At 38.9% G+C, this 25,139-nt stretch overlaps 2 protein-coding genes across 2 annotated transcripts; one reads left to right on the forward strand and one right to left on the reverse strand.

Annotated features, from left to right (window-relative positions):
- The first annotated feature begins 228 nt into the window (after positions 1 to 228).
- On the forward strand, positions 229 to 4,975 carry LOC121899485 (THAP domain-containing protein 5-like). Its single transcript, XM_042415337.1, has 5 exons — positions 229 to 418; positions 1,247 to 1,430; positions 2,094 to 2,908; positions 4,053 to 4,239; positions 4,526 to 4,975. The coding sequence occupies exons 1-5, from the start codon at positions 345 to 347 to the stop codon at positions 4,643 to 4,645; spliced, it is 1,380 nt and encodes a 459-aa protein (XP_042271271.1). The 5' UTR covers positions 229 to 344; the 3' UTR covers positions 4,646 to 4,975.
- An 87-nt stretch (positions 4,976 to 5,062) lies between these two features.
- On the reverse strand, positions 5,063 to 23,352 carry gipr (gastric inhibitory polypeptide receptor). Its single transcript, XM_042415336.1, has 15 exons — positions 23,154 to 23,352; positions 16,053 to 16,149; positions 14,694 to 14,790; positions 14,470 to 14,577; positions 14,243 to 14,364; positions 13,409 to 13,515; positions 12,514 to 12,667; positions 11,478 to 11,637; positions 11,147 to 11,207; positions 10,981 to 11,050; positions 9,897 to 9,985; positions 8,205 to 8,343; positions 8,026 to 8,067; positions 7,754 to 7,846; positions 5,063 to 7,207 (listed from the first exon to the last, which is right to left on the reverse strand). Exons 2-15 carry the CDS (start codon positions 16,101 to 16,103, stop codon positions 6,905 to 6,907), a joined length of 1,596 nt encoding a protein of 531 aa, XP_042271270.1. The 5' UTR covers positions 16,104 to 16,149; positions 23,154 to 23,352; the 3' UTR covers positions 5,063 to 6,904.
- Positions 23,353 to 25,139: the final 1,787 nt, after the last annotated feature.

Here is a 25,139-nt window from a genome sequence, read left to right on the forward strand (position 1 = left end):
TGAGTAATTTTAAGGATTTTAACAAGATAATTGAACTTTATTAGTGTGGAAAAACCATAGTAGACATTATTATTCAAAGTAGAGTATTTATATATATCTTAAAACATGTCTAAAGGGCATCTCTTTATTCCTGTAACATGACACCGTTGACACGCTGAAGAAGGAAAAGAAAACGTTGCTCCCTTCCAGCATGACAGTCGCGTTTATTTGACGTCACGAGTCTCAACAGCTGATCGTCATTCGTCAACTATGCGCCACGCGTTGACAACACAGCACGAGTTTCACCTTGTTGTGGACCCAGTTGCAGACGAAGATAAGAGCAGCAACAACCAGACCGGCCTGAGATGCCCAAATACTGTTCAGTCCCGAACTGTAAGAGCGACTCCGGGAGCGGCAGCGACAGGAGAAGCTTTTACAAGTAAGCTGGTTATGTTTTTATCAGTGTTTTAGATAACCTCGTTGCTCAGGTAACGTTAGTGCTGCTGCTGATATAAGCGTCATCTAACTTTAAGCAACGTTTTTATTCGCGACGTCCGTTTTACGACATTTTATTTACTAAAATTAATCACTGTAGTCATGAAATATCGGTATCTAATTGGGTTTTTGATGACTTGCATTGTTTGCGTCGTCTCGGTTTGACCTTTGAGACAGTCTGAGCTCTGATTAAATCATCATTTTTTGGGGCAGGAAGTCATTCAGTTGAGTTTTTACTGAAGGGCAAACATTTCTTTAAACATATTGTACTGATTATTTCTGCAATAGTGCCACTTCCCAATTGTATTATGTGGGTTTGAACCCTGGTGTGTCGTGCAACAGGAAGACAGACTGTAATGATGATGTCATCTTAACGCTTGAGCTGATTCATAGGCAGGAATAAAAGCTCTCCTGATGATTTTATTGGGAATGTTATCTTTAAAAAAACATGACAACTGGAAGGTCCACATTAGTACACACAGTGATCAGAACAATAGAAACCTGTCTACCATATTAAACAACTAAATAGAGCAGCTCTGTGAAATATTAGAAGCGTCTCTCAACAAGCTCATACAACGCTGAAGCTGGATCAGATTACGCTGAGCAGTGTTTAATGACACAAGCCAAAAGGTGATGAGTCCACAGAGTTGGTTAGTTACCTGATTTGACCTAACTGTCAAATCATTTGAACAAGAACAGTGTAAATTCTGCTTTATGGTTTTGTTTTTCCTTTTTCTAACGATTTCAGTGTCTCACTATTATTGTATCTTAGGTTCCCTCTACAGGACCCGGACCGGCTGCAGCAGTGGCTCAGGAACATGGGACGTGAGAACTGGATTCCATCTCGACACCAGTACATCTGCCACGAACATTTTGCACCCTCGTGCTTTAAGGTGCGATGGGGGATCCGTTACCTTGAGAGCGACGCAGTGCCCACAGTCTTCCAGAAGGCCGAGGTAAAACCAAAAAGGATATAAATGCAGTCTCATTCAGAAACACAAGACATTTTGAAGGAGTCCTGGGTGTAGAATACTGAAGAGGTCTTTATAAGAAAGTTGATAAAACCCCGCTAGGAATGCACTGATGTATGTTAAGATAATATTCCAACACACTATACTGGCAAATAATTATGTTTCCATTATTTTGCTGAATACTGACATCATAAAAGAAGTTGCTGTTGCCTTATTTCAGGAAGCTGTAGTTTGCTCTTGAAAATTTGCAATGTTTGAATACATCTTGTATTATTTTTCTACCATTTAATTAGTTTAATTAGATTAAAAGGATAGAAATTTGTATTAATGACACAAAATCACATTGAGGAGTTAGTTTTCAGCAACCCCCTCCCTGATCTGCAGCTTCATTCAACATGAATGTTGAAATAATGTGACTATTTATGTGATTTTCACATTTTTCCTCTTCATAGCAGACAGTAAAGTGTTATTGAAATGTTAAAATCTATTTTTATTAGAGTGAAATTAAAACATTTAAATATTTCAGCAGTGAGTCAAGATGCCTTGGGAAACTTTCATTTTCTTTTTTCATTGCTCAAAGTTGAACTGTAAACACAATCACGCTGCTTGTGTTTTCATAAATGCACGCTTCACCTGCTTTTTTTCCAGAAACGTAAAGCCATGGATCACAGCGAGAAGAAACCAAAAGTGCTTCGAGCTAACGGTAATCAAAGCATAATGGTGTCGGATGACAGGACGGCGGCTAACGATGCTGCAGATACGGAAAGTACGTTGCACACGGTGCATCTGTATGAGATCACTGTCGACTCAGCGCAGCAGGGAGAAACCGGCCTGGTGGAGTCGAGTCATGTTGAAGAGTCTGACAGATCTATCCAGACGGACCTGAACCAGTGGGCTTCAGTAAATGGATTCAACACGGGGGCAAATTTCCCATTAACTTTAATCCAGTCAGTAGATGATCTGAGTGACAGTGGGGAGAACACGGAGGTGGTGGTGATGTCCGAATGTGCTGCTGGTGAGGGGCAAGAGGAGCTTGTGAACGGGATCACTGCTGCCATTTTAACTCAGGGCCAACGGCTGGTGGTGAATGACACCGCGCTTGGCTGCACAGATGAGTCTGCGGCTTCTCTCTGTGTCGAAGATGTGACTTGTACGACGGAGGAGTTCTCAGACATCCACGAAGGCCACGAAACGCAAGTCATCGCCTACTTCGAGACGATACCAAACGTTTTCCCCTCTGAAACATCTCAGTTCACCTTCTCCCCGAACACGGTGCTGTCGTCGGCGCTGAGCTCCAAGCCCATCACGTCGACTCTGCCTATAGTGTCCAAACACGTGTCGCCGTCACCCACGTCCCTGGTCCTCACCGTGGAGAGACTCGACACAGAGGGGGAAGAGGGAGACGACTGCAGGCCAGAGGAGGATGGCACAGAGAGACAGGATCACCAGCTGGAGGAGCACTGGTGAGCGTCGACTCTCGGTTTCAAGCACATGTCTGCGTTTTCATTCAGAGATTTTTAGAGAATCTTTCTTTCTGCAACACCAAAGATGCTGGTTACTGCATTAAAATGGGATCAGAGTTAATTCAGCAGCCTATAAAGATGCAGCAAAGAGTCGATACTTAAACATCAACATCAGACATTTGACTTTAAATTACTAAATAGCACTTTAGTAATTAGGTGTTTCTTTCTCATATCCATAATTCTGTTTTCCTCACATGTGGGCTGCATGACCGAAACTGACTGAAACTATAATGTTTTGTTTTTTTTATTAATGTTGAGATCATTCAGCCATCCTTTGCAACAAAATAGTTTTAATGCACTTTCAAGTTTTAATTTGACAAAAATCTGCCTGCACAACGCTGAATTCAAGAAGCCGACAGTGTAAATAAAAGTTAAACAGACTGTCTAAATGCAAATTAACAAAATTGCACCTGATAGTTTAATTGTGAATGACCAAAATTATTGGGGATCAGATTGCTATACCCACACACACTTTTTCCTTGTCAGGAGTCTGACCACTTTTTACCCTAAAACATGAGCGTTTCTCATTCTTCAACTTTTGGTTAAAGGCAGAATGAGCAGGGTTTTCCCTAAAAAAAAAACAAACAAAAAAAAAAAAAACAACAATGTATAGACTCTTAAAAAAATAATCCCTCTCAATCATCACTTATGACCCACTAGAAGTGTGTTGCAGTGTATGTATCTGCAGAGACTCTGCCTGTATTTTGTTGTGTTCAGGACGTTTCTGGGCGTCAACCTTTGGGCAGAGGGTGTGCAGAGCTTGAGACTCTATAAAAAAAACGTAGCGACATAGCAGCATAGCACTTCTGGTGTCGTTGAACTGTGGAGGAGGAAGGAGCCAACTTTGAATGTTTTTACAAACCACAACTGACAAATCCTCCTCATCCTGCCTTTAAATATAACTAACAATATTGCCACTGTCTCAGTTTAACATCACATTTTTATAACAAATGGGAAAACTTGCTTTATGAGAACGAAACATTTAAATATGCATGTATACCCTACCCTATATACCCTTCAACTGACTTGTTATTGCTGCTTTAGTACAGCATTCACCATCTTTTTACTATTTTCACATCGACAGCTACCATAAGAACAGTTTGAGTAAGGAGCAGCTGGAGGCCATCGTGGCCGAGCTGCAGAAAAAGGTAAAAGTGCTGCAGCAGCGACACCGCCGGCACCTGGAGAAACTTCTGGGACTGGAGAACACAGTCAGCCAGCTGAGACAGAACAACCTGCTGAATGAGGAGCGACTGCAGCTGCTTGAGAGGGTGAGGGAGTCTGACGTGTTTACATGACTTAAGTTCAGATAATTGCTATTGCTCAAGTTTCTTTTAGCTGTAGGCGTACTCTGATGTTTCTCTGGGAGTCATTCGACTCTCCATTGAACTTTATAAAAGCATTTAGCTGAGCCTGTAGTGTTTAGATGTAGTGGCTAAATATTTGTGAAATCAATTATTTTGTGCATCCTCTGTGATTCAATCCTTCCTGTCTAAAAATAATTATGTCGTCATGTATTTTGTTTGAGAAATTGCCAAACGTTTCCTCCTCTCCCAGGCTTACATACAGACCAGCGCAGCCGTTTCAGACGCCGATGAGACTGTAGCCATCATCTACGAAGAAGATGACGCTGCATATTTTTACACTCCACTGAACGACACAGAGGAAAAGCTGTGAGGACCCGACTGACTGCGTCTGTCTCATCTCTCTGTGTGTGTGTGTCTGTTGGCTGCCTACGGTGCCAAAAAATGTAGTGACGTGGCCAATACTGTTAAAAACAAAATGCTACCTAATTTAGTTTTGTTTTTTTTCTTCTGATAACTGAATGAAATCTGTGTATGAAATGAGGGAGTTTGGTAGTTAACATGCTGTGAGCTTTGCACAAATATGGATGAGTAATTTAGGACAATGTTGAATGTGTTTTTTAAGGTTTTCACCCTTCTTTCCTCCAACCACTTTTTTTGTTTGTGATAATGTACATATGAAATTAAAAATAACTTCTGTTTACGTTTTGGTCTGAATTTCTAAATCGAAGCTATTAAAAGAACCAGAGATTAGAGAACTAACATTGATTTGAGAAAGAGTTTGATTTAATCACCGTCGCTTGACACTTTTGACCTTTTGTCCTTCGGTAGCAGGACGGAACAAAAGGAAATGACTCATCACACGCTGGTTTATCTCTCAGCACGCAGTTAGTGACAGTAAATACACCAACGGTTGCAGGTTTGATTCATGGAAGTTTTTAAATCCCATTTCCGAGTAACACTGGACATGTTGCTACACAGTGACATGATTCAACAGTGACAGAAAGCAGCTGAATTAAACCACAACAGCCCGTTCAGCTCAATGTCTCCAAACGTTTGTTTTTCTTCCTCCAGTTTCTGCCCTATAGATAAAACAAATGTTAAAAAAAAACTATAAGTAGTAATTGTGATGGTAAAGTAGTTGTTAAGCCCAATACTTTTTCTATATAAACCACCCGAGCCATAGTTATGTAAGAATGAACGTGATACTGATCGAATCTCGATAACTTTGCCAAGTAACAGCTGGAACATGTCATTTGACTTGAGTAAACCTGCCTCTTGCACAAGCCTCATGGTGATGAAGTTGTACTGTAAATATGCCAAACTTGTATGGCGTTTGCTTCTCCCTCCTCTTGCTCTCACTGCTAGACAGCAGCTGTATTATAAATTTAATCTGGAGTCTTATGTGAAGTGTAACTGAGGAGTTTATACACCCATCAAAAGGGAAGGAAGCGTGACAGAGGAACTTCCTTTCTGAAAGTTAGATTAACTAATAATGACTTTAGTTATCAGCAAAATTTTTGCGGGGGTTTTTCCCTTTTCTGTTGGTAATAGAGGTCATAAATCTAAGTCTATATTGTAGATGTGTGAAAAACTGAATCTGGTTCAGAACAAGACTCTGAACGACGAAATGAAGCAGCAAAGTAAAGAGCCGAGAAGCCGTGCAGAGAGAAGAACGGAGACCTGACATGACAGGAGTAACTGCACCAGGCCCTGCACTATGTTTATAGAGTATCTATTACCATGTGTAATTCATAGCTGAAACAGGCATCCAACACTGGTAAAACCAATACAAGTCTTCATTAGGTTTTGAATGTATTGACTTTTCAAGAAAGTATATGGCTGCTCTCCTGAATAACACTGTCTGGCAATGTTTATTGGTGTTTGATGAAAACTGGTTTCAAATGATTGCACTAATTTGTAAGCTAGTAATAGGACATATGAAGAAAAGATGAACAAATTGAGCTAAGAAACAACTAAACAATAATTAACCTATAAGTGTACCATGAGGAGTGAAATGAGATGACTATTTTAGGATGGGTGTGACTGGTGTGATGCTTCAGATGAGTGGACGGAGATTGGCTTTTCTCGGAAAGAGGGTAAATACCGTTGAGGTTTCATCCCTTTAACAGTAAAAACTGTTCAATTAAACAAGTTTGGCACATTTCCATGTTTCAACCTAAAACAATTTCAGGGCTATAAAAAGAAATAAAACTGGTGTTGCTTCCTCAGTGGGAATGAAATCAGAGAAGATGAGTCCTGTCAGCTGTTGATTTATGCTGCCGGGTCAGTTGAACAGAGGCACACCAGGAAATGGTTGAAATTCGTTGTTAATTTAAGACATGAAAGCCGGACTGATGAAACACACGATTCCTAAAGATCCTCCGAGTGACGGGCCGTCTCCGCACAAATTCCTGTGTGATATCATCAACAGCTGGCACTGAGGAAAATGTGAATCCATCCATTTATTTCTTTGTCTTTAAATCTAGATAAAAATGTTTTCTAAATATTTCTACAGACATAACAATGGATGATACATCCTCTCAGTGAGTCAGTGGGTCTGTTTTGGATGTACTAATTACTGTTTTTTTGACCTCATTTTCCAGAAGACTTTTAAGGCCATGTCGAATTTTCAGCAGTAGCTGTCACAGCTCTTCTCGTCATCACCTCCTCCTCCATCCTGTCTATGAGCGGGGATATAGCAGTAGGTCTTCAGCTGTCTGGTTCCCAGCTGATCCTGGTGCTGTGTGTAGGCGTGAGGAATGGGGAGCTGAGGGAGAGAAGGCGGAGGAGGAAGAGGAGGAGGAGGAGGAGGTGGAGGAGGAGGAGGAGAGGGGTAGTGGGCCGGGGCGGAGAGGCGGCTGTCATCCAGGCAGTCGGCGGTTGGCAGGCAAGGATGGTAGCACTGGCCAGATAGTGGCACGCTGGCGCCGACCTGTAAAACAATAACATTATGACACTATTTAGTTCAAGAAAGTTAAGTGTAGAAAAGATTTTTCCATTGTGTTAACTTGTGAATCAAACTTACAATAATGTATTTAAGTTATAAATATGAATAAAAAATACTTGTATTGTACCATTAGTACCCATTTTTTGCTACTACACCCTCCAAAATATGTTAAATTACTGAGGCAACACCTTATCTACCCTAAAATCTACTGAAAAATAATCTAATATTCATAAGTTACTTGTATAGTGTGTAACTACAGGAGAAACACAAGGGTTGCACTTGTGTAAAGCTAGATAAAGGTGAGTGTTTCCAGTGCTAACACTTTGAATTGCACATTTATAATACAAGCATAGTTTCCATGTTTACAACACTATAAACAGTCTTTTTTTTTAACTGGCCATGAAGCAAGGAATTTGATTTAGCACATTTCTCTCAGATACACAGAGCCTGTAAATATACACACAGCAAGAAAGACCGTTTAAACGATTTACAGCATGTGTTCGTCTGATAGGCTGCGGTGTTGGCGCCCACCTGTGGTGTGTTGCTGCCAGTGTTTCTCAGGTCATCCAGGTCAGAAATCCCCAGCTTCCACCTCTGCCATTTCTTCTTTATCTCCGCCTGCACCTGCGAGCGAACGATGAGTTACAGTAAGAGGAAGAAGAAGGGAAGGAGGGTTATGATGATGAGTAAATATACTAGCCGGAGATAAATGAAATGAAACAAATAAAGAGGCTAAACATTAGAGGGTGTTATCATGTGCACACACTCTGGTTATTATCTCACCTGCTGCACACACCACCTACCTCCTTGTTGAGAAAACAGTAGAGGATGGCTACGAGTAAACCCTGTGAAAAAAGGGGAAATTAATTCATTATTAATCAAACCAAACGCACAAACAACATGAAATATGTTTTGCAATGTTGCTTTTATCTGAAGCAGGTTTCTCCTGAGTGCAGCCTGGATGAACGAATCCAGACCGTACCTGGAAAGAGTTGAAGAAGAGCTGAAAAAAGAGGTTGACATCGCGAAAGACGCCCTCTGTGTGGTCCTCTGTCAACACGGCGAAGACCAGTTCATGGATCCCCAACAGAGGGATCAGGGTCAGGGTGGACTTGGCCAGTCTGGAGAGAAAGACACACAAAAGAGGTTTTGCTTGTCTCTCTTTTTCGGGGAGCTACAGAAACACAGAAACTTGTGTGAGTGTTGCTTTTAAATCTGGTATCTCATCAGTGTTTTTGCTCAAAGACACTTCAGTAGAGAAGATGCTTTGTTTGTTGAACGTCTGCTTTCCAGTTAAACGACCGTCTTCCCGCATGAACCCAGATGCCCCCAAGATCTGAGCAGGGATAAACAAGAAAAGTACCTTTTCCCCTCGAGCGGAGCTTCGTCGAAGATAAGACTATAGCTCTGCTTGATGGAAATTATTCTTATAAATCTGTCTGTTTGAGATAGATAGCAATAAGCTTGTATGTAAGTGTGTGTGTGTGTTTGTGCCTCTTGATACAGACTCTTCAGGTTCTTCAGAAAGTTACAGCAGCTGAGTCAAAAACATTGTCTTAACAGATGTACTTTAGTAACATTGACATTAACATTGACTGGCAACGTAAAATAAACACACAGACATCATTAGACTTAATTTAAAGTGAGTGTGTTTGCAATAAAGATGGCAAAACAGGGTTTGGTGGTTATATTGATCAGATATTAACAGTTAACTGTATAGCAATATGTATAAAGATTGATTAAGTCTGTCTCCATTTTATTGAATTTTGTTTTTTAGTTTAACTGTCATCATCAAAAATGTCTGCTGATCAACAAGAAAACAATTTCACATCATGCAAAAAACACAGAAGTCCACTACAGTCCACAATGAACAGACATGCAAAGAAACAAAGGCAAAGAGGGGCATTCATATTTCTTTGCATATTTTATCATTAATTTTATTCTTGTCGCTTTGTTTTAACATACTTTTTTCATTACAGGCATTAATGTAACCTTTTGCCTCTAGGTCTTTGGCTTGATGGCTTTCTAGTTTATAGCATATATTTAAAATCTTTATGTGTGTTAATTAGTTTCCCTGAAAGTGACAATAACGTGCTGTAAAGTACACTGAGGTAATAACAGTCCCAGAGTTTCCCTGCAATTACTGTAAACGCCTTGCAAACACTGAAATAATTAAAATAACAGTCTTTAGTGTCATATGATGCTGCTTCAGAGGCTGTCCTACTCTCATACTAATAAAATCCATGCAGAACTTTTGCATACTTTAAGGCTTTGGAGTAAAAATATAAATATTGACTTTCATAACCACTCATGGGTCATTTGAAAGCCATGAAAGCTAAAACTCTGTCTCTGTGCACTTTCAGTCACAGATTAGAAGGTTGTTTCAAGATATCAAAGCGCTGACATGGGCTCTGTGCACCTCCACTAATATTAATTCTGCTCTGATCCTCTAATGCTCCAGTAAGGAGGTTTCCCACAGTACTGGTCCCACAGTGTTCACATGTTTAGCATGTTCACCGGGCTATTAGCTTGACCTGAGAACCATTAGCCTAATTACTGTCTCGCCCACTGCACATACCATTTACCTTGAGTGTGGAGGGGGTGTATGTGTAGGAGGAAGTTTATTTTAGTATTGTTCCCTCAGTGTTTTTTCAGCCGTGCTCATGTGACTTACCTGAATTTGTAGTCGGTGTACCTCATCTGATGGGCCTTCAGTTTGGATACAAGGATCTGGATGATGCGTATAAAGATGAAGAAGTTCACCTGAAGAGATAAAAACGAGAGAAACAAACAGACCCATCAAACAAGGACATTCACGTCCAATGATACTGTTCCAAATGAGATGAAATGTTCAGATGCAAAACTATCAGTCTAAAGAGTAATTTAGTACAACCGTTAATGAAAGTTTACTGATTATGATGAGCAAAAGCAAAAAAAAATGTCTTTCAAAAGCTGATTTCAGGGCATAAAATAAATCAGTAGTTTTATAAGGCAGCTTGCCAAAATTGACCAATAACTACTGACATTTTGCCCTCATTTTCTTTAAGTACGGCTTAAATGGAGGTTTGTTTGTCAGACCATCAAAACCACTTGTGCTTGTGCTCCTGCGTTGTTGGACAAAGTGTCCTGCTGATGTCTAAAACTAATAAAATAAGACTAGATTCAACGAAAACCAAAACATTCTTCCTTAGATTCATTGTTTGTAAAAGTGAAGTCATCAGTAAGAGTCAATAGTGTTGAAGCTACATTAAATTTTCTTTCCTGCTTTTAAATGGGAACTTGGAGTCTTGACCTCCATCTGTTGGCATTTGGCGCTACGTAACGCTAAACACTCATGACATGATTGGCTGGAAGCAACTATGAGTCACCCATGAATTTTAATCCTTGACCGACTTATGAAAGTCAAATATAACACAGACATGCCCGTGTTCATTTTTGTGTGAGTCTTGTTTATGCGTGTTCATGATCGAATGATTTCAATGAGCACACGCTGCGGGTCATGAACTGTACATGTGTGATATCTGTAGTATGTCAACCAGCGACCCCCCGACACTTCCTGAAGAGGAGCTGTGAGGATGTGTGATGTCACAACATAATGCACATATGATGAGAGACATCACTCCGACCTGGAGCTCACTGGGCTGTGATGTGTCTGGTTTATATGCATGTTGTCTGCATTAATATGGATCAGAGAGTTTCTATATGTGTGTGTGTGTGTGTGTGTGTGTGTGTGTTGAATGTTCCTGTGTGTGCGTTACCAGAATGGCCAACAGGATGGGAGTGCGGATTATCCACCAGTGCTCCATGTTCTCGTTTACCTCCCAGCACCTAGAAACACACACAAAGTTTGCAATAATACACAAGATCTTGAGGTGCAGAATGAAATTATGTTTTTCTTCAGATTATGAATGAAAAATGTCTCACCTTGTGTTTTCAAACAGGTAACGTACAATAATCCAAGGAACAACAAATAACACTGGAGCACCTGACACGAAACAGACATAAAATATATAAGTATAGAAAGTTCTCAACACTACAGCAGATAAATTTAATCATTTTACATGTGATGTGTGTAAATTGCTGTCAATAATTAAGAGTTTAACCATTTCCTTTTTTCACCTCATGTCCATTTTAGCTGTGCTGTGTTTGACTACTTTTCTGTGATTCCTTGTGTGTGTGTGTATGTGTGTGTGTGTGTGTGTGTGTGTGTGTGTGTGTGTGTGTGTGTGTGTGTGTGTGTGTTTGTAGTGTGTACCCCAGCCTATGAGCAGGTATCCACCGAAGTAGCGGTTTTCAGGGAAAACCATCAGCACCAGCAGATTGTGTAGATACAGGCCTTCCACCAGCAGCCAGTAGTAGTTGGCTCCAACGCAGTACTGCATCAGCACCTGAGCCACGCGGCAGCCAGACATTGCCTGATGTATGTGTATGTGTGTGTGTGTGTGTGTGTGTGTGTGTGTAGGAAGAGAAAACAGGTCATCGAGATGTTCGTAATGACAAATTTTCAGTGGTATAATGATGATTACAACTATTTTTACGTCTTTTGGGGCAAGTCTCATATTTTTGATGGTGCGTTACATTAATAAGTATTATTAGTATAGTATAGTATAGTATTATTATTATTACTATTAATTGCACATTTCATATACTGTTTACACTATGTACAATTTCACATTGTTGGTCAATAGTTTGTACATTCATTTCATTCTCTCCAATTTACAGTTTAAACCTGTAGCAGCTCTTCTCACTTAGAATATATTTTACATATTTTTTATTGTAAATTTCTTTCTTTCTCCTCTTATATTACTTAGGATTATTTCATTTTGTGTATATTTGTGACACCAAGGCAGATTGACTGTATGGGCAAACCTACTTCTCAATAAACCTGGTTCTGGTTCTGATTCTGATTCCTCACAAGCAATTTACAAAACAAGATGCAAATCGTTCAGAGCTCTGAATGCTGATGATTTAAACGATACCTCAGCATTTTCTCATTTTACTTTAACAAGTCTGCTGGCAGTTGGGATTTAAATCAGGTCTCTCTGGAGTAACATCAAGTCGAAACTCAATTTTTGTGTCTAAATTGTCTCGATTCCACAGTTCTGCACTTAAGGGATGAAAAGGTTTGGAAAATAAATTTAGCTGTTAATGAATGTAAAACATCCTTGAAATAAGTCGTTTTCTGCATTTTCTCTCAATCTGTCTCTCTGTTTCTTGTGTGTGTGTGTGTGTGTGTGTGTGTGTGTTTGTGTGTGTGTGTGTATGTGTGTGTGTGTGCGCGCGTGTCCTACCTGATCACTGAGTACCTCAGAGACATTCCTGCTGTCCCTGAACTCAGGAGGGTCTCTGCTCAGCAGAGCGTCTCTGGTCAGGATTGAAACAGCTCGCAGAATGAACGACGCAAACAAGTTGGTGTGGATGTAGTTCCTGGTGCAGTGCAGCTTCCTGCAGACATCACACACACACCACAGTTATGTCAAACACATCAAAATAATGTTTTACATTTACAGTCAGACTGCTAAACATGCGTCACACAGACGATGAAATGTCAACACTGTCTTTCTTTTATTTGATTATGGAGGTCAGTGAATAAATTTGACCTCAAGAAAAGTGTGAAAAGCGAACACGGTGTTTCAAGTTTGACAGACAAGTGCTTAAATGATAATCTGAGGTCTGTTTATTTTCACTTTGCAGCATCTTTTTATTCTTTTATTATATTATTAAGTACTTGTTGCTTTTTTCACCACATAATTTCACTCACACATGTCCGAGAAGCATCAAATGTTGCTTTTAAAGACCAAGGAAGATGCAAAAAAGTGGAAAAAACCTTTTTCACAGAATTAGAAAGTCAAGAAAGTCTAGTTTTCTTTCTTCAAATGAGAGAAAATGCTTCACAAATTTCATAATAAATCATTTTATATAATTTTATATTTTAAAATAGTTTAATATTAAAATCTAGGTGGATTATAAAAACCTTTGTTTATTTAAGATATTTAAAGACTGTACATAAACATGTTAGGTTTGGACATAGGTCTATAATAATAAACTTTAAGTTAATTAGTTTCAGTTACACAGGGCTTTACAGTAAACAAACATAGTGAAACAAAGATAACCAGATTAAAATGATGAGATTAACAAGACTGAAAATATAAAAGTAGGACACAGACTGTAGATATGAAGACTTACCTGAAAAACATCAGAATAATCAGAGCCAGACAAAGACTGGCCAGACTGACACAGTAACCCACAGTGTACATGATTCTGAAGTAGGCTAAGACCATCATCTGCTTCTCCTACAACAAATGCAACCAAAACACAAGAATAAGTAAACACAGAGGACAGAAAACACACACGTAATGAGCTGAGAGTAAATCTTCTTATTTTTATTGTACAGCAAGTTGATTTTTTTAGATTTTTATTTTAGGAAGTGGCTATTGGTACGGATTCCTCCACGTCAACAGTCCATTTATTATCGGTATGGAAGATCATGTGATCAAATTCAAATTGTTTAAAAATGGAGGAACGTTTTTGTCCTTCCCATGGTTTGGGTTAAATGGTTAGGTTTAGGCACAAAAACCACTTGGTTAGGGTTAGAGAAAGATCATGGTTTGGGTTAAAACAGTAAAATGTGGTGAAAAATGTCCCGTTTAACAGCACTGAAATGTCCAGTTAATATGGAAACCCATTCTGTACCAATAGAACAAACTACTATTAGCATAGAAAACCAGTCCGGACCAACAGCCTGTGGACTACGGTGCCTTTTTTAAAGGTTTCATCCCCTTCTGTAGTACATCAACCCAAAATATATTCAGTATGAAGAAGAGAAAATACAACAGAATGTCCGTATAAACAGGAAACAAACCGTAAAACCTTTGTAATTTTCTGGTCTGAATTTCAATTAAAAATTTTTGGCATCAGTGGTAATTATTTCATTTCCTGTTTTCCACAGCCCTGACAGTTTTTGCATAATTTTCTGTTATGATTGTGTGTGTGTGTGTGTGTGTGTGTGTGTGTGTGTACCCTGGCTTCTTGTTGCTTGTTGTCAGAGCTGCATTGAGAATTGTCCCTCCAGGTGTGGCTGGAGTTTTCGGTGGCCCACTGACCGTCAGGACCACACTCCCGCAACACGAAACCATTACGCACTACACAAACACACAACAGAGGCTGATACACACACACCCATGATCACACATAAACTGAGCAGAACACCTGTGTGTGTGTGTGTGTGTGTGTGTCTGTATTCATACCTTGGCTGTACCACGGCAGGTACCAGGGGCAGGGCACCTTGACTGTAGAGTTAGGTTTTCCATCTGACCAGCAGGCGTACATATCGAACATAGAATGACAAAACACCCCTGAGGAGAGAAGAAGAGAGGAAAGGAGAGGATGCAGCAGTTTTGTATTCATTCATATTCATATTCATATCATATTAGTTTTCATTAGCGTGAGTGTGCAGTTTTGTGTATGTTACCTTTAGGCCTGGCCTCTGTCTGCATCCGGAGGAGACATTCATTCCTGTACTGGTTCCATTCCTCCAATGTCTCTTTCATAGTCCTCCCTGATACACACTACACACACACACAAACATACAAACACACACACACACACACACACAAGTCAATATCAGTAACACCCACCATGATTTCTTATTATTACCTGTGTGTGGTGAGAAAGGTCTTTGCTTGATTCTGTTTTCTATGCATGTATAAGTTCATGTAATTCAACACAGTACCCTGTAATAAATCCTTCTTTTATGAAGATTATCATATTATGTTTTTATGGACACAGTCAGAAAGGTGTCTCTTCAAATCTATTGCCTGTTTCTGAGGCTGCAGTTAGAGGTGGTGTTGTGTAACAAGCAGTCAAAAGCAGACTCAGCAGACGGAGCAAACAGGGAGAAGAAACAGTGTGAGACAGAAGAGGAGGGAGACAGATGGTGAAGGCAAGCCAAGGCACTGTTGTAATGGACTAAAATACATCCCCAACTGATAGAAATGAGGATGGACAGAAATTCTGAGGTCATAGCAGGACTGTAGTGGATTAAATTACATTCAGCTAGGTGTAGCTAATAAACTAGCAGTGTGTGGTACACAGGGTTTAAAGGAGACGTATTACGCATATTTACAAGTCTATATTTTTAATCTGGGCTCTAATGGAATATCTTTGCATGATTTACAGTTCAAAAAACTAATTTAGCTCATACTGACCCTTTACACACACCCTCAGTTCAGCCTCTGTCTCTAACAGGCCGTTTAAGCTCCTGTCTCTTTAAGACCCTCCTCCCAATGAGCTCACTCTGTTCTGATTGGCCGGCTACAGACCATGCAACAAACTAAAGCAGGATTTCACTATTTTTTCTCATTCTTTACTTGAAGTGTCAACTTCCCAAATGCGTGCATGTTTGAGCCGAAATCTGATCCAAAATATGCGAGTAGATAACGCAAACAACACATGGAAAAAACTTAGCAACAACCTTAGCAACAACCTTAGCAACAAAGGCTACAGAACGGACAGCCGTTTATGGGCATGCATGACAAGCAGACGTCAGCTCGTCAGCAAAGTAGAAAGACAAAAAAAAGCATAATATGTCCCCTTTAAAGCATCAGAGTTACTACTGTGTAGTCTCTTCCTCATTGAAAATAGGCTGTTAGACAATAATTTCCCCCAAACTTAAAATCTAAATGATTAGAAAAAGTATTAGTATATAATACTTGATTAGAAAAGTATTATATACTAAGACTCTCCTCCTGTATTATTCTTAATAAAACATAATTTGCTCATCATAAGCTGCTGTTTCATCAGTTAAATGTAATGTCTCTCCAGTACATACCACAGTCCTGTACAGGAGGATGAGGATGAAGAATGTCTCAGAAGCCTTCATCACTTAGCGGTGTGCCATGTGTGGCCACTGGGAGATCATCTCAGAGCTTGAGAAGACACCACAGGGTTACTGAGAGGTCATCAGGGGTCAAGTACAGGAAATCATGGGATAAGATCCAGATTGTTTATCAGTCCCCTTACAGTCTGCACTGTACTGCCTTGAAATACAGTTTTCTCCTGGTAAAGATTTTAAAAAATTCATCACTTAATGTTTGGTTTACACTTAAAATGTGGTATGTCATATGTGTTGTAGCAGTGTATCACCATATCTGAATGTGTGAAAACATTTTGTATGAATACATTTAAATGTTTGAATGTGTAAAAAAAAATATCCGAATAAATAGATTTAATTTTTACACATTCTAACACAGCGTATGAGAAATACATGAAACTACAACTGATAATCCAGTTTTGCACTCAATACCAGCTGCTGGATTGAATTCGGGACCCAAAGGGACCCAAAATGTGAATGATAAGCACTCAGGAGTCCATAGATAGATACTTCATTTTCTTGTGATTATGAAATATTATTTGAATTAACTTGACACAGCTCAGACTGATGATATCGGTTTATAGAGGTTGGTGACATAGTGATCAGCAGGATATAAGGCAATCCCTTCCAGAAACTGACTAAGTGAGGTTGGTTCATTATTAAACTAAGTCATTAATAAAAGAAGATCATTCAAATGTCTTTTTTCCCTTGAAATGTCACATTTTGTGATCAGGCTCCTGGTGATGTCTGAATTAATAAACTTACAATGAGTTCCCAAATATACCGTTTATTTTGGTCTCTGTGAGGCTGGAACTTTGAATATGTATGGGGCCAATATTGTGACTTATGTAATTATTTGTAAATGTGTATGGAGGGTTGTGAACCTGTAGATAGTTTGAATATTATGTAGAATAATGACTTCTGATTGTGACTCTTATCTGTGCAATGATGTTGATGAAACTGTGCTGTACTTATTTTGTAGAGAGTGACTACCTGATTGATTAATTTGTCATTTTTAAATGTGTTTCACACTTTTACAGTAACAGACGATGACACCACCTTGCCCGGAGCTCTCAGACCAGCCTCTCTGTGTAACTTGTGAGTCTGATTAGCGAGTGCACTTTCCAGACCATCGAAGCACACAGAGGAGAAACATGAAAGATGGCAGAATAATCCCGTCTCTAATCCTCCTGTCAATACTGGTGGGTAACGACTATAATTCAGGAAGTTAGTGGCATGTGACAAGCAAAGCCTGCTGTAGCGTGAGAAGAACAAGGATGGAGCACAAGAGAATTTCCTCATTAAAGAATGATCTGTGCGACTTTCTCAGGAAGGCCTCATCGCAAGTAGTTTGTAGTTGTAGTTTTAAGCTTGCATTCAATTATGATAGCTACATTATCTCATGTCAGGTTTTAAATTTACAGTTACACAACTGCATGAGTTGCCAGTTTATTGGGTACAGTTAAAACTAATGCTGTCTACAACAGTCCCCCAATAAATCCTTCCTTCATGAAGGTTATGTATAGTTTTTGTTGAAATATCTCAGAGAGGTGTTCATTTAATTCTGTGGTTATTTTCGAAGCTGTAGTGTTTGGTAGAAATAAGTTACTGATGAAATACTGTTTTTTTTGCTTTGTGCTGTGGCTGCCATGTCTAACAGATGTTAGATGTATACACTGACAGAAAAGTATTCTCCATCTGCAGGAAGTAACACAATTAAACTCAAGTTTTAAATACAGTTTTTCTATTGTTGCAGTAAGAATGGGAAACTGTAGATCAAGATTTATATAGCAAGTAAAAAGAGATAAAAACACAACTAATTAAAAGAAATATTTAACAAAGAAATTGCACTTATCAGTCCCACTGTTTCGCACAACTCTGGGTTTATTTAATGATGTATCACATAATTATCAGTTATGAAATTTGCAGGAAAGCACACATTAACAACAGGGTAATTTGTCTTTTTGGTTTTTTGAGTCTTAAAAACCTCACAAAACTCGCTGTGCAGCTAAATAACACTTGTAATAACGGTGTCACTAATTACACCATTACAGCAAAGGCCTTTTTGGTATAATGTTAACAAGATCCCAAATGGTAAAAATGATTTAAGGTGTTATGAATATGATGAATATGGAATAGAAGATCAGGGCGAGAAATAAGTCGGGAGTAAAATGGTTGGTCTGTTTGTGTACAGTCAAGCATGTGACGGTGTGTGTGTGTGGACAGTACGCTGCCTCAAGCACTTAGTGTCAGGATCACAAATGAATGTGGGAGGCAGGAGAGTCTGCAATGACCTAATCTGTCATATATATGTGTGATTTAAATCCACAAGATGTTGCTGAAAGTTCAGTTGTTTTTTTTCTTTTTTACACTTTTATTTGATTTGAGTCTTGGATGAATATTTCTTCTTTAAACCTGCGTTTCGGAACTTTTACATATAAATGAGCGTCCATTACATTCAAGCCTTTGCCAAACACACAATGCTGATTAAGCTTATCACCGCCAGATAAATCAGTATACAGAGTTTTTAAATTTAGTGTCAGTGGTGACATTCCTGCACTAGCAGGATGATGCATACTGCACATGCTCTATGGACAAAACATGCACACTGGTTAGCCCTCTGCTAACTTGAATGGGGATAAAATAATTTCATCATGCAGCTCTTCTAGACTTTCCAAATATTATCAGACCGAATGGATCAAATTCTAGCGAAATGAATCATTTTGCGGGTTCAAAACAGTTCAGCTCAGTTAATTTCAGATCTTTATTGTCCCTTAAGGGCAGATTTGATTTGCAGTAGAGGGCAAAAACACAACAAAAAACAACAAAAAAAATGTATCTGTTTGTTAAGAGTATCAAACAGTTTATCCACAGTTTTACAGCTGCACAGAAGTGACGGAGTTGGCTACAACGGAGCCTATGACATTAGTATGTGTCAACAGTGTTTTTGTAATTACTCTCACTGCCAGAAGGGGGAGACAAAAGTCCCGCACTCCAGCTTTAAAGGGACATTTCAGGATTTTTCAACCCATCATTTTGTGTCTAAGTGACTAATGGGGACAACAATTTTTGAAACTGGTCCAGTATTGAGTAACTTCAGCCAGCAGCTGTGAAACAGACTGCAATATAATCCGACAAGGCAACAGCCCCTCGTAAATGTACATCCTGTTTTTGCTGCTGACAGGCTCAGATTGTTACTATAAGTGTCTGACAACATTATGTAAAGGACCATACAGAGAAATAAAACGTTTTTCTTTACCTTTCGCTTGATCTGGTCTGTTTATTATTCTGTCTAACCAAGTCAGATCTTTTCCATAATGTTGTCAGACACTTATAATAACAATCTGAGCCTGTCAGTAGCAAAAACAAGCACTTTCAGTGGAAATACATTGACGGGGTGCTATTACGTATTGATTACATTGCAGCCCGTTGAGCTGCTGCCCGCTGAATCACTCTCGGTCAATACCGCACCAGTTTCAAAAATTGTTTTCCCCATTAGTCACTTAGACACAAAATGATGAGAAAATAGGGTCCAGGTTGAAAAATATTGAAGTTTCTTTTTAAAGGTAGTAAGGCCGTTATTGATTTTCCCTGCAGTGAATGGGCTGGGAGGCGTCTGAACAGAACAAAGGGCATGCACAAGGGTATCATTTTTGCCTTAAACTCAGAGCGGTAGGCTAATCAAAGTGGCACTTAGGCCAGACAAAGGTGCACAAAGCCCACTCAAACGCTCCCTCGATGTGACAATATGACAGGTATGAAGCATGGAGTGTCCTTTTTGGTGCACAGACATATCCTGGTCAAAAAAAGGACACTTTTGACACAGTTTTTGTGTCATGTGTAATGATGTAGATGTTTGTTCCAGATAAGCTACTGATTGAAATTGGAATAAAAATGGGTTTATTTTGAGGTTAATCAGCACTCCGTAGGAAAAAAACAGCACACACATCAACTCAAACGTTAACTGCTTTAAACTGCACCCATTCAGGAAATGATCTCCTGGGAACTGGTGCATGAAATATTTGAAATTCTTAGCTTCAGCACAATAGAAATTTCAGTCTTCAAAGACCGTTATCACTTAATTGCTGCCACTATTGATATCCACCTCATGCAGTAATGTGTCCTGTTTATGTTATTCACAGCTTTGGGCTCATGATTTTCTCGGATGTTCATTTTACAGCAAATATTCACCTTATGAGCTGCTACATGCACAATAATCACAGTATAATTCAAGTTTACGTATCTGAATTTAATCAGCGCTGACGGCAAATGTGCACCATCTGCACAGTATATTACTATCATGAGAAAAAGTTAATTATGTTTCGTGTTGACTCATAAGAGAGAGAGAAAGAGAGAGAGAGGAAGAAAGACAGAAAATACAGGATTTTTTAATTATATATTATGTTTTATAATATACGAGGAAGAGATTGACTGTATTTACTCTGCACTACATCCATGACTGTTTCCCTGAAGTGATTCGCACCTCAACACTAACAGGCTTAAAAAAGATGCTTTCTGAGAATCAGCTTTAAACATACTACAGTTTTCTTGTGTCTCTATTGAGGATGTTTCTTTCTTTCAGTCTTTCTCTTATTTTTTTTCTGTCTCAATTTAACACTCTGACACATTAATTCACATGACAAAGACAAATTACACTCCCACACCCAAAACTTCCTATATGCTTCCATCTCCATTCTTCTAAACGTTCCCCTCCCAAAACTATCAACCTTCTGACTTGTGCAGCTAATAAACCCTTTTCATTAGAGTGAACTTCTTTCCTTGTTTAAAAGGATCCAAATAGACACTATTTCCTCTTAAATGAGCCAACTCCCTCTACTTTATCCATCAAAGAAAGAAGGGTGTGGAAAGATGTGGGGATCTTCCTCACATCTTGAAAAAAAACAGCACGAGCTAAACAAAATTTGAGTGATTTGATGATGACCATTAAACTGATCAGATCATTATACTCTCTTGACTGACAGAGAACAACGCGGGCTGCGTGACATTTTAGAAACCGGCGAACACGGACGAGATAACGCAGCCAGATTGTGATGAAAAGGAGAAATGGTTTACAGTACGTGGCATTAGAAGTGGCATTTTCATAGAGGGAATTGTTGATTTCTGTAGTGATTTCAAGAAAACATTTTAAAGGTCTTGTCTTTCCTGGGGGAATAGATATTTATTAAATCATATGTTTTACAAGTCCAGCAGCAGCAGCAGCAGCAGCAACTGTAGCTGGTTTGAAATAAAGTCAAGAGCAACTGTGCCAATCGACCTCATTGTCTGCAGGGAAACTGATAGTTTTGTGCCATTTTATATACAGTAGATCATCATGTTGCATGTTTTTGACAACCTCAAGGATACGTTTTTGTTCAATGATCAATTTCATGCATCAGGCCCTTTCCATAGAGGCATTAATCTAGAAACTCCCAATCAAACTGTGTTTAAGTTTAAGGCCAGCTTGTCCTGATTAGATTGATTATTAAAATAAACAGAATTTAAACTAAGTAAACAAGACCATCTGCTCTCAGGATTTGTTTAGTCTTTTCCATTCATTTGTCCCCCCCGGTTTGTACGTTCAACATCAAACCACTGTCGGTATGTTTGCAGGGTCTCAGGTTGAATTCTGCTTGAATCTGATGAATTATTTCGATATGACGATAACACTTTAACACACTTAAACACACATTGAAGCACGGAGAGTGTCTCAGACTTTACAGAGGAGTCTGTTTAGCCTCTTGTCACGATGTTCTCCTGCACGCGGACAGCTGGAGCAGCGGTGGTTCATCCGACTGATGAAAAACATAGCAATAGCACAGCTGGGCCTGGCTGTGACACACACACACACACACACACACACACACACATATACACGCACATGTATGCATACTTAGCCCAATTAGCCTGTATGACACTGCAGCCAACAGGTCTCAGTTTATGTAACTCTGTGTGTGTGTGTGTGTGTGTGTGTGTGTGTGTGTGTGTGTGTGTGTGTGTGTGTGTGTTTTGTGAGCAGCTTTCCAAGATACCTAAGCCATGTGTTTCACCACAAAGCTGCGTGTAATAATTCACACCGCTAGAATAACTCAGTAATTAGCACCAACCACTGATACTGTGATACGCGTGTTCAGTAAAGACTGTGGAATTTATTCAACTTCTTTTCATTAAGTAGAAACAACAACAACAACAAGTTTCCTTATGTGAAAATCTGACCGGAAATGAACAATAGCTTCTTTTAGTTATTGTAACTGTCAATTATTTTTATTATTGACAACCTATACAAGTCAAATATAGTGACGAATCTTACCATAGCCCAGTGGAAACTCTGTTAACAAGCAGCATTCAGTGTACAATAACATGAAAAAGAGGATTTTAAAAGCTGTAACCAGCAAATGTTCTACTTGAAAAACATCTTACACTGTTAATTGATGATTAAAATGGTCATTAATTGATACATTTTCAGTGTCTTTTGTCTGTCAAGTGACAGATGTCTGCCATGTTTGTTTTTTTTTTTGTCTTGTTTCCCATCCTGCAGGGCAGTGAGAGGTCATGGACTCAGTGTGTTGCTCAGTCTCAGCAGTGAGCCCACAATCAAACTGACAATAAACTTCAGAGGGAGACTTCTGCTCGACCTAAAATAGACTGTTTCACCTTCCTCTTTTTTATTACTCCTCTAACTGAGGAGTAGCTGTGTGCCATGACATTCACTGTGATGACACAGAGCTGCACATAAAACATCTTCTTCTGTTATGTTATCCAGTTTAAAGGCTCTTAATCCTCAACACGGTGGTTTTGTTTATTTCTCTTTGTTTGTGTTTGTTTCTTTGTCCTCATTCATTCAACCAGCTGGAGACCACTTTCTTACATAACAAACAAATATCCGGTCATATCATCATGCTAAAATTAACAAATACAATGAACGACTCCAACTAATTATCCAGAAAGGAAAAGCACACCGCACACTGGAGGAAGACTGCAGATAAAATGCTTCATCACGGTTAACATGAGATAAAGCTGCTCAAATAAATATGAATGTAATACAAGATATTTGATCCTCACCTTTAATAAATCCATCTTTTCACGGTCAGAGTCTGCAACCAAATCCCCCGCTGTGCAGGTGTGAAAAAAATGAAGTTTGCGTGTCTGAAATGTTCCCGCGCAGAGTCCCGCGCATAAATACAGGAGCTTTCACATAATACGATCATTTAAATACATCATTAGGTTGAATATAAATGTTACAGACATCCATGAAGCGCTGAGAGAGACGCGAGTTCAGTGAGTGGTCACTGCCGGACTCAACCAGCCTCTCTCTCTCTCTCTCTTTCTCTCTCTCTCTCCCTCTCTCTCTCTCTCTCATTGAGTCACCTGAGTGATGGTGTTATGGTTATTAGCCTCGTATTGATGGATATTGATTTACTCTGACAGAGCAGGATGTTTTGATTCCTCTTAACTAAAAGCAGCTGCTGACTCTGGCTCCAGAAATTTTCTAATCCACGTTTCCCAAAGCAATGGAAAAGAAAGGAAAATCTTTTAAAATCTTTTCTTTTTGTAGAAAATATGACTAGATCAGGTTTCATGAGCTTTCAATTTCAAAGTATTTCCACTGGTTAGGAATAATGTGATAAATACACAAATATATTATAAATATACAAAAGTTTTAGGCACTAAAAGTAAAGTGAGGATGCTTTAATACTAATTTAAATAAACAGACCTAAATCAAATTATTATTAATTTAAAACAGCAGCAGTTCTCCTCGGTACACCTGCACCTCAGTTTTTCAAGGTACTCAGCAGGTTTGTTGTTCCCGCATCTTGGAGAAGTTGCTGCACTTCTTCTGTGGATTTAAGTGTCTCTTCATGTGATCCCAGACTGACTCCTTTATTGCTGAGATCAGGGCTCTTTGGGGACCAAACCATCTATGGCCTTGTTCTTCTTGTTGCTGAGGATAGTTATTTATGACTCCGGCTGGATGTTTGGGGTTGTAGTCATGCTGCAGAATAAATTCAGGAGAAATCAGACACCTCCCTGATGGTATCACATTATAGATAAAAATCTAAAACACCTAAAACTTTCGCACAGTACTGCAGATATTGCAGGGGGCTTCTTATGAATGTGTTTAGTAAATTGTCTGTAAATATTTTATTTGATACTATGATATGTAAATATTTGTCACTCTCTGGGCTAAAGTTGCAGATAGTGGTGTGATAGAAGTATTTTATCTTCTGGCAGCATTCATCATTAATCAAAAACTGATCAGGTTCCCAACAATAAACAAAGAAAGCAACTTCTTAAAATTAGCAATGAAATTTGAGAAGATAACAAATTAAAACAATGAAAACACAATTAAACACAACTGACAAAGTGTTAAAATTCCTGATGCGTATACAGATGTAGAGTCAAGTGAGGGAGTCTGATGCGTTCTTCAAATGCAAATCAATCATATCTAAGTTGGGTGTTAACGCTCCATCACTGTGATTGACTGTTCATAAAGGCGCCTGGTGTCTAATGAACTTTTCTCATAACAAGATGGCAAGTTATTAATGCTTATACTGTATGTAGCATATCATAAAATCATAAATGTCATAAAAAGTGGTGTGAGGACTAAAGTCTTATCAGGACATGTGGTGCCTCTGCCAGGAAGTCATTACTTTATATCCCAGTACTAATCAAAGAAGTTAATCAAATATAGGAATCAATGAATTGCACAACACCACCCTTCCTTTACAATGGATGTTATCATGTCAACTTCAAAGAGCCTGAAAACTGAAAACCATTTCTGAGATTAAAAAAAAGATGTTTTTATATTCTTTCCAAAGTTTTCATGACAGAAACAAACAGTCAGACGACCTGCTGGTCGCTCGTTAACATGCAAGAGCTGTTTACATCAAACTGACACATGTACATTTCTCTATAAATGCACTTTAATGCACCGTGTTGCTTACTACTTGTTCTTTGTTTTTCCTCTTGAGATTTATATGTTTTTATCATTTTTTAAAGGGTATTTTTAGATATACAGTGTATCTTTATCCTTTCTGTTGTTGTTGT

Source organism: Thunnus maccoyii, chromosome 6 (genome assembly GCF_910596095.1).
Source record: "Thunnus maccoyii chromosome 6, fThuMac1.1, whole genome shotgun sequence".
NCBI classification, from domain to species: Eukaryota; Metazoa; Chordata; class Actinopteri; order Scombriformes; family Scombridae; genus Thunnus; species Thunnus maccoyii.